Below are 14,422 nucleotides of genomic sequence, written 5' to 3' on the forward strand. Positions count from 1 at the left end.
ATGTGATCTACCCATCTAATCTTCAGCAATCTTCTGTAGCACCACATTTCGAAAGCTTCTATTCTCTTCTTGTCCAAACTATTTATCGTCCATGTTTCACTTGCATACATGGCTACACTCCATACAAATACTTTCAGAAATGTCTTCCTGACACTTAAATCTATACTCGGTGTCAACAAATTTCTCTTCTTCAGAAACGCTTTCCTTGCCATTTCTAGTCTACATTTTATATCCTCTCTACTTCGGCCATCACCAGTTATTTTGCTTCCCAAATAGCAAAACTCCTTTACTACTTTAAGTGTCTCATTTCCTAAACTAATTCTCTCAGCATCACCAGACTTAATTCGACTACATTCCATTATCCTCGTTTTGCTTTTGTTGATGTTCATCTTATATCCTCCTTTCAAGACACTATCCATTCCGTTCAACTGCTCTTCCAAGTTCTTTGCTGTCTCTGACAGAATTACAATGTCATCGGCGAACCTCAAAGTTTTTATTTCTTCTCCATGGATTTTAATACCTACTCCGAATTTTTCTTTTGTTTAATTTACTGCTTGCTCAATATACAGATTGAATAACATCGGGGAGAGGCTACAACCCTGTCTCACTCCCTTCCTAACCACTGCTTCCCTTTCATGTCCCTCGACTCTAATAACTGCCATCTGGTTTCTGTACAAATTGTACGGAACGAAAATATTTGTTATTCGTGGCTGAACAAAAAAAATTGCACCTGCCTGAAATCGGCCTTATTCACGCATCAGGTTTTTTTCAGGAATTTCGTTTTTGTAGCCCCGAAAAATAATTCTATGTGCTTGTCCATGACTGCAACTTATAAAGCGATCAAGGAGCTTACGACGCACTGAGGCCTGGCAATCCGACGGCATTTCAATTCGGTGGAACGGATGAAGAAGGCCATTTGGCAACGTATTTCCAAAAGTGTTCCACGGATGACCACCCACAACACCAAAATTTTCCGGCTGGGGAAAGTAGTTGGGGCAAGTGGCGCATTTCAGAGGCTAACGGACATCTGGACGAATATCGACACGAGCAGCCGCTCTCCAAAGAAGTTCAAAATGTGATTCATCCGATCTACGAGGCCCTTACAGAGGACGAGTTATTGTACCGCTGCTTGGGAGGAAACACACAAATTCAAGTTTGAACGAGTGTGTTTGCAAGTTACCACCTAATCATTTGCATTCTGGTTCGAAGACTGTGGAGATTGTGACTTTCTTGGCAGTGAGCAGCTTCAACGAAGGGTGTTCAGCAATTCTGCAGACCATGAGAACGATGGACGTCACCCTGGGACTCTATTCAACGCAGTTCGCCAAGCATTCGGAAGACCACCGGATTCAAGTGGCCGGAAACCGTTACCGGCCGTACGACCGGCTCTGGAGCAGCGCAGGATGGCCCACATCGAGCAGAACGTCCTGTGCGAGGAAGAGGAAGGACTAATTTATGGACCCGGAATAGCAGATTGAACGTAAGTTGCATAATATTGCAGTTGTACGCAGTCAAAACTTCAAACGCGTTTTTCTAGAAATTACATTTTTTTTTTATCGTGCTGTATGGTAATTTCAAATCTACTGAACCGATTGGCATGATTCTTTATATCCGCCGAAGCTAACTAAATTGTCTAGCAGTTTTACCACTTTTATTCCGAACCATCAACTATAAATATTTTTACTTGATTGACGAAGTCGAAAAATCGATTAAAAACCCTATTTTTTTCTAATGGCCGCCATTTTGTTTTCTATGGTCCAAATAACTTAAGAGAGGTACAACTCCTAAAGAATCTTATGTAATTCGCTAACATCAACTCAATTTTTTTTTCAGATAAGCCGGCTCACCTGTGACATACCGCGTGTGGGGGTCCACATCGAAATTTTGTTTAGTTCCGACGGCACTTCCGCCTTTGCTCTTCGACATTTCCAGTCGAAAAAATTCCAGTTTGTAGAGGAAATATCAATAAACATTTTAACCATTTTTGACATTGATATCTATAACACATCCCGAGAAAAAAATCCTCAAAGAACATGCTTTTTTCGCGGCAGAGATAGTAAACCTCCCCTTAACCAATAATCTTGCGTTAAATGAAACAACTGCATTGGCAAGCATTCGGGCTCAGACAAGACATCCACACTTTATTACAGTCGGCGAAATCGTATAAAAATCCTGAATTTATCTTTCGGTTTTTGATTTATTTATATTCCGTTTTTATTTAGCGGTAGCTTGGTTTAGCTTCGACTTTGAAGTGTATTCATTATCGCTCGCGGTAGAAATTTAAATGAAGCCTGGAGGTAGCTGTAGCAGCAGCGATTGTCGAGAGCTTTCATCACTCAGCTGCAAAACTGTTACGATTTGCGATCACCTAAAAAGTATTGAGACTCTTTAATTTCACTTGTAGAACCTTAGAGCCTGTAACAGTACAGCACAGTACACAGGTGAAAGGTGGGTCTCCAACTGATGACGTACGAAATTTGTGGCGTCACCGCCAGACACCACACTTGCCAGGTGGTAGCCTTTAAATACGCTGTGGTCCGGTAGTATACGACGGACCCGCGTGTCGCCACTATAGTGATTGCAGACCGAGCGCCGCCACACGGCAGCTCTAGAGAGACTTCCTAGCACTCGCCCCAGTTGTACAGCCGACTTTGCTAGCGATGGTTCACTGACTTCTACGCTCTCATTTGCCGAGACGATAGTTAGCATAGCCTTCAGCTACGTAATTTGCTACGACCTAGCAAGGCGCCAGTATCCGTACTATTGGTATTGTGAATCATGTACCATAAAGAGCGACGTTCTCCATTAATGGATTAAAGTTAAGTATTCTACCAGCTACGTCCGTTTTTCTCAATTCTAATTCCCTTGTCATGTTCCAGACCTCACGCCAGCCTGCGTGAGCTGAGACGCGTGCATTTCGGCCTCCATTAACCATACGGTTGGCTCTCCTGCCAACCACAACAAAATCCACAGAAATCATCACGCATTAACGCTCTTACCGCTGGACTGGCCGCGTCTGCGTATTCACCAGGGAGCATCCACAAATAATTTTTTGAAAGTTCTGTAGCCGTATTCGCCGTCTACAATATCCAGCAGATCACTTTTCACTGACAAGAAATATTCTTCACTTTACAGCTTGAACTGCTGTATTGACGTATCTATTGCATTCGTTTGTTCGCAAAATATCATCAGTTTGGCACAATTAACATCACACAACATGCAAATTAACATCGACAGACTGTAATAGCTACCGAAACAACAGCCTTAAATTCACCAATGAGACTAACTCGATACAGAGCCCGGTATCATTAGCGTGTAGATAAGAGTGATGATAATAATATTATGGTTGCATTATATTCTGTTGTCCGCAGAGAATAAAGATTTTTCTCTTCGCATCGAAACATGTATTTAACGCAACAATAGAAAAAATTTTTGAACAAAGTTGCTATGGTTCATTGACGTCAGAATTATATTAGAACAAATAAGCCCTTGGCCACAAATATTAAGTCAAAATTGACCACGTTTCGACGCTGCTATGAGCGTCGTCTTCAGAATTAGACTAACTGTTCTAAAACATATTAGGAATATAATACACTCCTGGAAACTGAAATAAGAACACCTTGAATTCATTGTCCCAGGAAGGGGAAACTTTATTGACACATTCCTGGGGTCAGATACATCACATGATCACACTGACAGAACCACAGGCACATAGACACAGGCAACAGAGCATACACAATGTCGGCACTAGTACAGTGTATATCCACCTTTCGCAGCAATGCAGGCTGCTATTCTCCCATGGAGACGATCGTAGAGATGCTGGATGTAGTCCTGTGGAACGGCTTGCCATGCCATTTCCACCTGGCGCCTCAGTTGGACCAGCGTTCGTGCTGGACGTGCAGACCGCGTGAGACGACGCTTCATCCAGTCCCAAACATGCTCAATGGGGGACAGATCCGGAGATCTTATGGCCAGGGTAGTTGACTTACACCTTCTAGAGCACGTTGGGTGGCACGGGATACATGCGGACGTGCATTGTCCTGTTGGAACAGCAAGTGCCCTTGCCGGTCTAGGAATTGTAGAACGATGGGTTCGATGACGGTTTGGATGTACCGTGCACTATTCAGTGTCCCCTCGACGATCACCAGAGGTGTACGGCCAGTGTAGGAGATCGCTCCCCACACCATGATGCCGGGTGTTGGCCCTGTGTGCCTCGGTCGTATGCAGTCCTGATTGTGGCGCTCACCTGCACGGCGCCAAACACGCATACGACCATCATTGGCACCAAGGCAGAAGCGACTCTCATCGCTGAAGACGACACGTCTCCATTCGTACCTCCATTCACGCCTGTCGCGACACCACTGGAGGCGGGCTGCACGATGTTGGGGCGTGAGCGGAAGACGGCCTAACGGTGAGCGGGACTGTAGCCCAGCTTCATGGAGACGGTTGCGAGTGGTCCTCACCGATATCCCAGGAGCAACAGTGTCCCTAATTTGCTGGGAAGTGGCGGTGCGGTCCCCTACGGCACTGAAGATCCTACGGTCTTGGCGTGCATCCGTGCGTCTCTGCGGTCCGGTCCCAGGTCGACGGGCACGTGCACCTTCCGCCGACCACTGGCGACAACATCGATGTACTGTGGAGACCTCACGCCCCACGTGTTGAGCAATTCGGCGGTACGTCCACCCGGCCTCCCGCATACCCACTATACGCCCTCGCTCAAAGTCCGTCAACTGCACATACGGTTCACGTCCACGCTGTCGCGGCATGCTACCAGTGTTAAAGACATCGATGGAGCTCCGTATGTAACGGCAAACTGGCTGACACTGACGGCGGCGGTGCACAAATGCTGCGCAGCTAGCGCCATTCGACGGCCAACACCGCGGTTCCTGGTGTGTCCGCTGTGCCGTGCGTGTGATCATTGCTTGTACAGCCCTCTCGCAGTGTCCGGAGCAAGTATGGTGGGTCTGACACACCGGTGTCAATGTGTTCTTTTTTCCATTTCCGGGAATGTATTAATGACGTCACCTTTCCTTCTTAGATATTTTTTAATATGTGACTTGTAAGTACAGCATGTTTTCCAGTCGGTACAAAGTTTAATTTTACTAATGTATTATATTCCTAATATGTTTTAGAACAGTTAATCTAATTGTGAAGACGACGCTCATAGTAGTCTCGAAACGTGGTCAATTTTGATTTAATATTTGCGACCGAGGGCTTATTTGTTCTAGTATAGGAGAAGAAACATTTATTTAACGGAAACATTGGCACGTTAGAATGATGCCAAAATCTGCAAAAGCCCAAAAGAAATCCCAGCTCATACTGATATCGTATTACCTCCAATAACTGACAAACATTTTGAAGCAATAACTAACAAACTACAACAGCTTGCAGAAGACAGGCCGGCCGGAGTGGCCGTGCGGTTCTAGGCGCTATAGTCCGGAGCCGAGCGAACGCTACGGTCGCAGGTTCGAATCCTGCCTCGGGCATGGATGTGTGGGACGTCCTTGAGTTAATTAGGTTTAATTAGGTCCAAGTTCTGGGCGACTGATGACCTCAGAAGTTAAGTCGCATAGTGCTCAGAGCCATTTGAACCCTTTTTCTTTTTTTTTGCAGAAGACAAAAGCATTATTTGGGCATATTACACTCAAGAGCCAAAGAAACTGGTTCTCATGCGTAATATTGTGTAGGGTACCCGCAAGAACGCAGAAGTGCCGCAAAACGACGTGGCGTGGACTCGACTAATGTCTGAAGCAATGCTGGAGCGAAGTGACACCACGAATACTGCAGGGCTGTCCAAATATCCGTAAGAGTATGACGGGATGGAGGAGATCCCTTCTGAACAGCACATTGCAAGGCATCCCAGATATGCTCAATAATGTTCATGTCTGGGGAGTTTCGTGACCAGCAAAGTGTTTACATTCAGAACAGTGTTCATGGAGCCACTCTGTAGGAATTCTGGAAGTGTGGCGTGTCGCATAGTCCTGCTGGAATTGCCGAAGTCAGTCGAAATGCACAATGGACATGAATGGATGCAGGTGATCAGACAGGATGCTTACGCATGTGTCACATGTCAGAATCGTAACTAGAAATTACGGGTGCCATATGACTCCAACTGCACTCGCCGCAGAACATTACAGAGCATCCACCATCTTCAACAGTCCCCTGCTGACATGCATGCTTCATCCACGTCCATCCGCTCGATACAATTTGAAACGAGACTCGTCCGACCACGCAATTTGTTTTCAGTCACCAACAGTGCAATGTCGGTGTTCATGGGCCCAGCTTTGTGTCGTGATCAAGGGTACACGAGTGCACCTTCGGCTCCTAAAGCCCCTATCGATGGTGTTTCGTGAAATTGTTTGCAAGATGACTCTTGCTGATGGCAAAGCATTGAAACCTGCGGCAGTTTGTGGAAGGGCTGCACTTCTGTCACGCTGTACGATTCTCCTCAGTGGTCGCTGGTGCCGTACTTGCAGGATCTTTTTCCAGCCGCAACTTCTCTAAATAGCCAAATGCTATGGTGCAGAAAGCCATTGTCTCTTCATCAAATTTCGAAATCAAATTAATTATTTCTTGGTTACTGTTCTCGTTCTTTAATTGATTGAGAGTCATCTTGGTTTGCATGTCAGGAAAATCGGCACATTTCCTTTTATTCAGACATCTTTGACTGTCGATTAATATATTTCTTATTTCAGTTGTAAGGACTTTATTCTAAAAAATTGTTTTAATGGAATTCAAAGCTGTCAACTGCGGGCGTTAACGACAGCCAACTTGTTTTTGAGTGAGATAGAAGAGTCTGATGATTGACATGAATATATAAGCAGAACTCTTTCAGCTTCTCCGTCCTTATCTTATATACTGAGAAACAAATAAATATTTTCATGACCATTATTTCAATGGCGATAGTTAAGGATGCAGCAAAGCTTGTGGAGAATATGAGCAGGGCATCCAACTCCTTCTACATTTTTTCTTGGTTCTTCTTTGATTTGGTGAAACTCATTCGATGAAACCGCCCAAAGTTCCTACGGATACTAACTCCACAAAAGCGATTAGTTTAAGTAAGAGAATCTCCAGTTGTCTTAACAAGTCTGGACAAAAATTTGCAATTGTTTACGATGTTAAGTTGTTCAGCAAATCAAAGTTCCACAGGTTCTGTTGGATTCCGTCCGTTTCAGTAAAGTATTGAACACCTACAGGAAACGTCTTTTCAGCGTTGTGCTTCTATGCGACGGTGCCTATGCCGTAATATATCGCAATTGTCTTATGCATTCGGTCACGCAGCTTTGCTCCTGGCTGTAGACTGCTTTGCAGTCACTTTCGAGTCAGGGTACATTGCGGCATTCAGTCTTACGGTACACTCAAAAGATTGATTATGCTTGACACCTTTATAATCTGTTGTTAGCTCTGCAGCAGCCACGAGTAATTCTTCCTCAAAATCTTCTTCAGTCATGATTTTAAAAATAGGCTTTGATGTCGATGCTACCGCGAATCTATTTGTATCATCCTTCGTACAGATCTGATACCTCACATCTGCCTTACGTGCGTGAGTTACTGAGATAAAACAGCTACAAATATCGCACAGCGCTTTCGGATCTATTCGTCCTTTCTCGACAAAAGACCACTCTTTTGTGCAATCATCCAGAAAGAGTCACTTTCTCTATTCAACCTCAGGTATTTTCGTAAGATATGATAAGTTTATTCACGATAAACAGTCGTCAGTAAGGTTTACTCATTGAAGTACACGTCACTCTACACTTCACGCCCTATATGGTTCAAATGGCTCTGAGGACTATGGGACCCTACATCTGAGGTCATCAGTCCCATAGAACTTAGAACTACTTAAACCTAACTAACCTAGGGACATCACACACATCCATGCCCGGAGCAGGATTCGAACCTGCGAACGTAGCGGTTTCAGGGTTGCAGACTGAAGCGCCTAGAACCGCTCGGCCACACCGGCCAGTTCACGCCCGATATACCCGCAGCAAACACTTCAGACATTACTAACTTGCACTCGTTATTCGTATCACCTTTAGAAGGAATCGCCTTATCAGATCGCTGTTCAATTAGGAACTGTCCGATTCCTCGGCGTGGCGCTGCTTAAATAGTTCTCGAATGATGGCGCTGGATCTAGGAGGTGTTTGCATCGTCGACACGGGATACGCAACATGCAACGGCATATGTGAGACGACCTTGTTAACGTAAATAAAACTAACTGAAACTGCATTTACATGTTGAGCTAACAGATGGAGTTACTTCACTGCTTGAGCCAAGCTCGTTCCAGAATTTTTCAAAACTGGGACAAAAATTGGGTATCGTCGGGATGTTGCGACAAGAAGGTTCATGTCGGTGATTGTCCCGATACATCGCATATCTGGATGGATGAGAACAAACCTAGGTAGGGGTCATGCACAGCCGGACTGCGAGCTGTGATGTCACTGTGGACCTAACCCCCCCCCCCCCCCCCTCTCCCTGCCACGCGACACTACACTGAAGATAATACGCACACAGCGAGCATACGTTTATCTCATACTCAGGTATGAATGTAATCGAGATTTTCCAGATTTTGGTATATTATCATAATTATTATTATCATTAAGCTTTATATTAGTTACAGCATTTTTTTCTATGCTTGATGAAATGCTAGTGTAAAGCTTCCAAAGGATGTCAACTTGTTTCACCGTCTCGGATGGCATTGCTTTTTTATCTGCGGGAAGACGCTCACAAAACCTAAGACCACATAGCCCTGTAGTATGGGGAAACCTCCTATGTCAGTCTAAACTCTTTAACTGTATTGACAGGCTCTCTGGAATGTAATGACACAACTTTTTTTTTACTTTCTTCGTTTTCTGTCTTTGTTCAGTTTCAGTTTGAAGTTTTTTTCTAGCTGATAGCACTCATTCTAATAAAAGTGCCTGTCCATATGAAACACATTAAAACAAAGAGAAATCTTTATAAGATGGGCAATGTAAAGTTGCAACCTTTGGAATATCTTCAAATGACGAATTAGTACATAGAAATTTCACAATAATTTATTGCTTGCAGTCAGAAATAGAGCACTGAATCACTTTTTGAACACGTTTTCATTTCAGTTACTCATCAATAAATCGACAGATACGATGCTGTAAATCTCAGTTCTCTTGCACAAGGTTTTTTACTTCTGTTTCTATAATTTCTAATTGTTGCCATAAGAATATGTTTCTGCATTCACAACAGTTTTGGTTTTCACAGTTAACGTTTAGTCTAGTTATAATTTCTTTATTAGTTTTTTTACCAAGGCTTCGTTTTTGTGGCCAAATACTTCAAACATTATTTGGCTCATTACTACTCTCTAAATCAGTATCGTAGTGTGCTGGGTTTAGAGTTGCATCAACTTCAACTTGCGATTCGAACAAATATTCAAATCTCTCTCATAATACTAATCAGTAAAAGCCCTGAGCATGCATGAGCACTCTCAACTGTGGCACAACTCTACACTGTCGCCAGTCAGTGATGAAAATTCACAGTGCCGGAAACACTCTTTTTTTCGCTTGTAAACGCAGTTACAACAGAATACGCTCTGGCAACTGCGAGCTACTGAGCGCTGGTTGGGTTCACTCTGACGTCAGTGGCACAGCTCACTGTTGCGCATGCAGCTCATCACCCCTACTGCGTCTTCTGGTATCTGCGGTCAACGCCTTTCCTCTACTCGAACCATCACCCTAGCATCGAGCTCCAGCTGTCGCGCCAGACCGACGATGCTGGTAGCAGTTGCCAGCGGTGGAGCTGGACCAGCACAGCCAGCGCTCACGTGCACTGCGAGCGACCTGCGCTGGTGATGGCCGAAATCTGATGTGTTATGAACCAGCTGCAGGGGAGCTTGCCAACACAGTGCCAGGTACACTGACCACGCACAACACTACGACCACCGACCCACTATGGATATAAACCCATCGAGGCGACGGGAACGTCACTTAGCGAAGAATTATTGGTAGTCGGCACAAGTATGGAGTGAGTGTGTTTTCTGTGTGTAGAATAAGGAAGACACGCGATGTGTCTGAGCTTGACCGAGGTCAGACTGCGAAAGACTCGGCACGAGCATTTTGGAAACTGCACGCCTTGTTGGTCAGACGTTAAAGCTGGGCAGAGTACAAGTGTGTCTCAGCAACGATGGACCTCCGCAGCTGACGAACCCTACATGTGCCAATGTTAATGATCGAAATGGGCGCGCGACCACGTGTACTGGATGTTGACGCATGGTCAGAGCACTGGACGGTATGATGAATGCTGATACCCTCTTCACTTTACCAATCGGAGGGCGCAAATTCTGTCATCTTCCAGGGGAACAGCTCCTCGACATCTGTGCTGCGGGATGGAGATAAACTGGCGACGGCACCATTATGCTCTGGGGAGAATTCTTACGGGAATCAATGGGTTCAGTGGAGCTTGTGGAAGGCACCATGGCGCCCAAGGAGTATCGTACACTGTGTGCAGACTTATGCCCCTCCATGACGATCATGGGCAGGAGTATGATGGGAGGCGTTTGAGGAACACTGTGGCGAGTTCCAATTGATGTGCTCGCGCCCCCCCCCCCCCCCCCCACCCCTCCGACCCCCAATTTGCCTGAACTCGATCGAACACATCTAGGATGTGATTGAATGTGGCGATAGTGTCCAGCGTTCCCTCCCCAGGATTACGTGAATTAGGTGATTTGTGTGCACAGGTGTGCACCAACTCCCTCCATGGCCCCTGCATCCAATCGCCAAAGTGTTGCAGCTGTTATCCATGCCAGAGATGGACATACAAGCTATTAGAGAGGTACTCATAATGTTTTGGCTGATCAGTCTAGCTTCCATATTTAATCACACTGTTTGCATTTTGGTTTCATTGATAGGGGACAGTGTCAGTACACGGTGTTGCTTCATACTACCATAATTTTGCTGATGGTTATTTTATATTGTGGCTGATCACTAAGAGAAATTTTTCTAATGAGCTTTTTTCTTATAATACGTTGCTGCTTTTCACAGTAAGGTACTGTCTATACGTGGTCTACTACACTCAAGAGCCAAAGGACCTGGTATACCTGCCTAACAACGTGAAGGGCCACCATGAGCATTCAGGAGTGCCAGAATACGACGTGGCAAGGACATGACTAATGTCTGAAATAGTGCTGGAGGGAACTGACATAATATACCCTGTAGGGCTGTCCGTAATTCCATATGAGTATGGGGGGAGGGGAATAGAGATCTCTTCTGAACAGCACGTTGCAAGAAATCCCAGATATGCTCAATAATATTCATGTCTGGCGTGTCTGGTGGCCAGCGCAAGTGTTTAAATTCAGAAGAGCCACTATTCCCGACGTGTGACGTGTGGCATTGTCCTGCTGGAATTGCCCAAGTCGTTCGGAATACACAGTGGACATAATTGGATACAGGTAATCAGACGGGATGCTTACATACGTGTCACCTGTCAGAGTCATATCCAGATGTATCAGGGATCCCATATCACTCCAACTGCATATGCCCCACTCATTGCATAGCCTTCACCAGCTTCAACAGTCTCATTTCAACCAGCAGGGCCTTGGATTGATGACATTGTCTCCATAACAGTACACGTCCATCCACTCGATACAATTTGAAACGAGACTCGTACAACCACACAACATGTTTCCAGTCATCAACAGTGCGATGTCGATGTTGACTGACCCAGATGAGGTATAAAACCATCCGTCATGCAGTCATCATGGGTACACGAGAAGGCCTTCGGCTCCAAAAGCCCATATCGATTGAATGGTTTGCACATTGACACTTGTTGCTGGCCCAGCACTGAAATGTGCAGCAATTTACGGAAGGGTTGCACTTCTGTCACGTTGAACGATTCTCTTTAGTCGTCATGGGTCCCGTTCTAGCTGGATATTTTTCCGATCGCAGCGATGTCGGAGATCTGATGTTTTATTGGGTTCCTGATATTCGCGGCACACTCGGGAAATTGTCGTACAGAAAAATTCCCACTTCATCACCACCTTGGAGATGCTGTGTCCCATCGCTCGTCCCAACTCACTTCAATCTTGGTAACCTGCCACTGCAGCAGCGGTAACCGATCTCACAACTGCGCCAGGCACTTGTTGCCTTCTATTGGCATTGCCGACTGCAGCGCCGTATTCGGCCTATTTACATTTCTCTCTATTCGAATATGCATGCCTATACCAGTTTCTTTGGCGCTTCAGTACAACACGATGAGATGGGTCAATCGCACTACCGAGACCAGCCCTGAGAAGATCGACACCTCGTCCAAATGGCATTGCAGGACAGATATGCGTCCGTGCCTCTGACGCAACGGTGGAACAGTGTAACATATCGTACGCTATCGGGGGTGACAGCCCGTCGCCGTTTATTTCGACATTGGTTATGTGCGCATCATGACTTCGCTGCCTATGTGTGACGAATGTGCAAAAACAACCCTGAGACGAATTTTGTATGGGACGGCGTCACTGCAGACTGGAATGGACTCAGATAGTGTTTTTGGACGAATCCAGGTTCTGCTTGTTTGAGAATGATTGGCCGCATTTTGGTTCGCTACAGACAGGGGGGGGGGGGGGGGGGAAATCACTGTGAATGCATTCTCACAAGACATACAGAGCCAACTCGAGACCTTATGGTGTTGGGGGCTACTGTGTACAGCGACAAATCACTATTTGTGTGTCCGTGGCATTGTGAACCTTGTCACCGCCGTGAATTACGTAGCCATACCCTCTCTGCACAACAGTCCAGACTCCATTTTTCAGCAAGACCATGCACGACCACATGTTACTGGAGGAAATGTGCCTTCGTGGTATCACAGGAGGTCAGCCTTTTGGTCTAGCTCGCAAGATTCCCAGACTGATGACGTCAGATGTTAAGTCCCATAGTGCTCAGAGCCATTTGAACCATTTTTAGTTTGGATATGGTGCAATGCCAACCACCACAGTCGAACCAGGTGAATGCAGCATGGATGGCTATACCATAGGACCCCATCTGCGCCATATACATGTTGATGCCATCCCGCATGGAACAAGTTATCAGTGCCTATGGTGGATACATGGTGAACTGAGGTGACTAAAATGCTAATCTTTTCTACAGACCATAATATGTACATGTCCTGTGAATACGAACGTTCTGTCTCTAGTCGTTCGACGTGTCTGCTGTTTTTTTTCTGAACATGAGTGTAAATAAATTGTGATGTCCCTGGATTATAGTCCACGCCAGAGGTGAGGATTCATCACTGGCCTAGGCTCTACTCTTCGAATTAGGAGAAATGTTTCTTCGATTTCAACATCGGTATATTCGACCACACATTTTACTAAAATGTACGGACTCTATACATGGGTATCGTTCATGCCTTTGGTGTACTTATGGTAAAATGCATAGTACAGATTAGTGCAAGCAATATCTCTTAATAAATGAAGAAAAAAAAAAATTTCTTACTGTTTAGTATGTAAAGAAAAATCAGATGCCCTGTAATGTTAAATGATTACTCTATCTATATTGGGAAATAATATGATGTCTATGAATCCAGGCTGAGATTTCTTCAGACAAAATACATGTTTATAGCAAAAAGGAAAATTTTTCCCTTGAAACTTACCTGTGCACTTAGTTCTTGCTTTATTTTTTGGCACATCGTCTTGGTAACTACCACCATCCTTATCTATGAGAATAACTCTGCTTTCATAAACTTTCCCAGGGAACAACCCCATGATTTCAAATTCGGTCATGATTCCAAGTTCTGTTTCATTAGGAATTAATCTTGGAGATAACTTTGACCAAACATTTTGTTCCTCTTCCTGCAAGAAGAATAATATATCCACAATGAGATTTTCACTCTGCAGCGGAGTGTGCACTGATATGAAACTTCCTGGCAGATTAAAACTGTGTGCCCGACCGAGACTCGAACTCGGAACCTTTGCCTTTCGCGGGCAAGTGCTCTACCATCTGAGCTATCGAAGCACGGCTCATGCCCGGTACTCACAGTTTTATTTCTGCCAGTATCTCGTCTCCTACCTTCCAAACTTTACAGAAGTTCTTCTGTTCGCAGAAGAGCTTCTGTAAAGTTTGGAAGGTAGGAGACGAGATACTGGCAGAAGTAAAGCTGTGAGTACCGGCCGTGAGTTGTGCTTCGGTGGCTCAGATGGTAGAGCACTTGCCCGCGAAAGGCAAAGGTTCCGAATTCGAGTCTCGGTCGGGCACACAGTTTTAATCTGTCAGGAAGTTTCAGAATAATATATAATTTATAAGCCAAGAATTATACAGTGCAAATTAATTTCGTTCATACTTCAAATTCAGAGTTTCAAATGCTTATTACGCTTACTTGTGTCATCATTGTATATTTGGCCATGATGACAGAAAAATGTCTACTTAGCTGGCAATATGATTACATCTCCATCCACATCTACACGGTTACTCTGCAA

General features: G+C 44.9%; 1 protein-coding gene across 1 annotated transcript in view; it reads right to left on the reverse strand.

Moving 5' to 3' along the window:
- LOC126294954 (uncharacterized) overlaps nucleotides 1-14,422 on the reverse strand; it is a 607,599-nt gene that overhangs the window by 181,147 nt on the left and 412,030 nt on the right. The window contains exon 15 of the mRNA XM_049987174.1: nucleotides 13,600-13,798. Coding sequence (XP_049843131.1) covers nucleotides 13,600-13,798 — 199 coding nt within the window. The remainder of the gene's footprint in view (nucleotides 1-13,599; nucleotides 13,799-14,422) is intronic.

The sequence above is a fragment of the Schistocerca gregaria genome, chromosome 11 (assembly GCF_023897955.1).
Source record: "Schistocerca gregaria isolate iqSchGreg1 chromosome 11, iqSchGreg1.2, whole genome shotgun sequence".
NCBI lineage: Eukaryota > Metazoa > Arthropoda > Insecta > Orthoptera > Acrididae > Schistocerca > Schistocerca gregaria.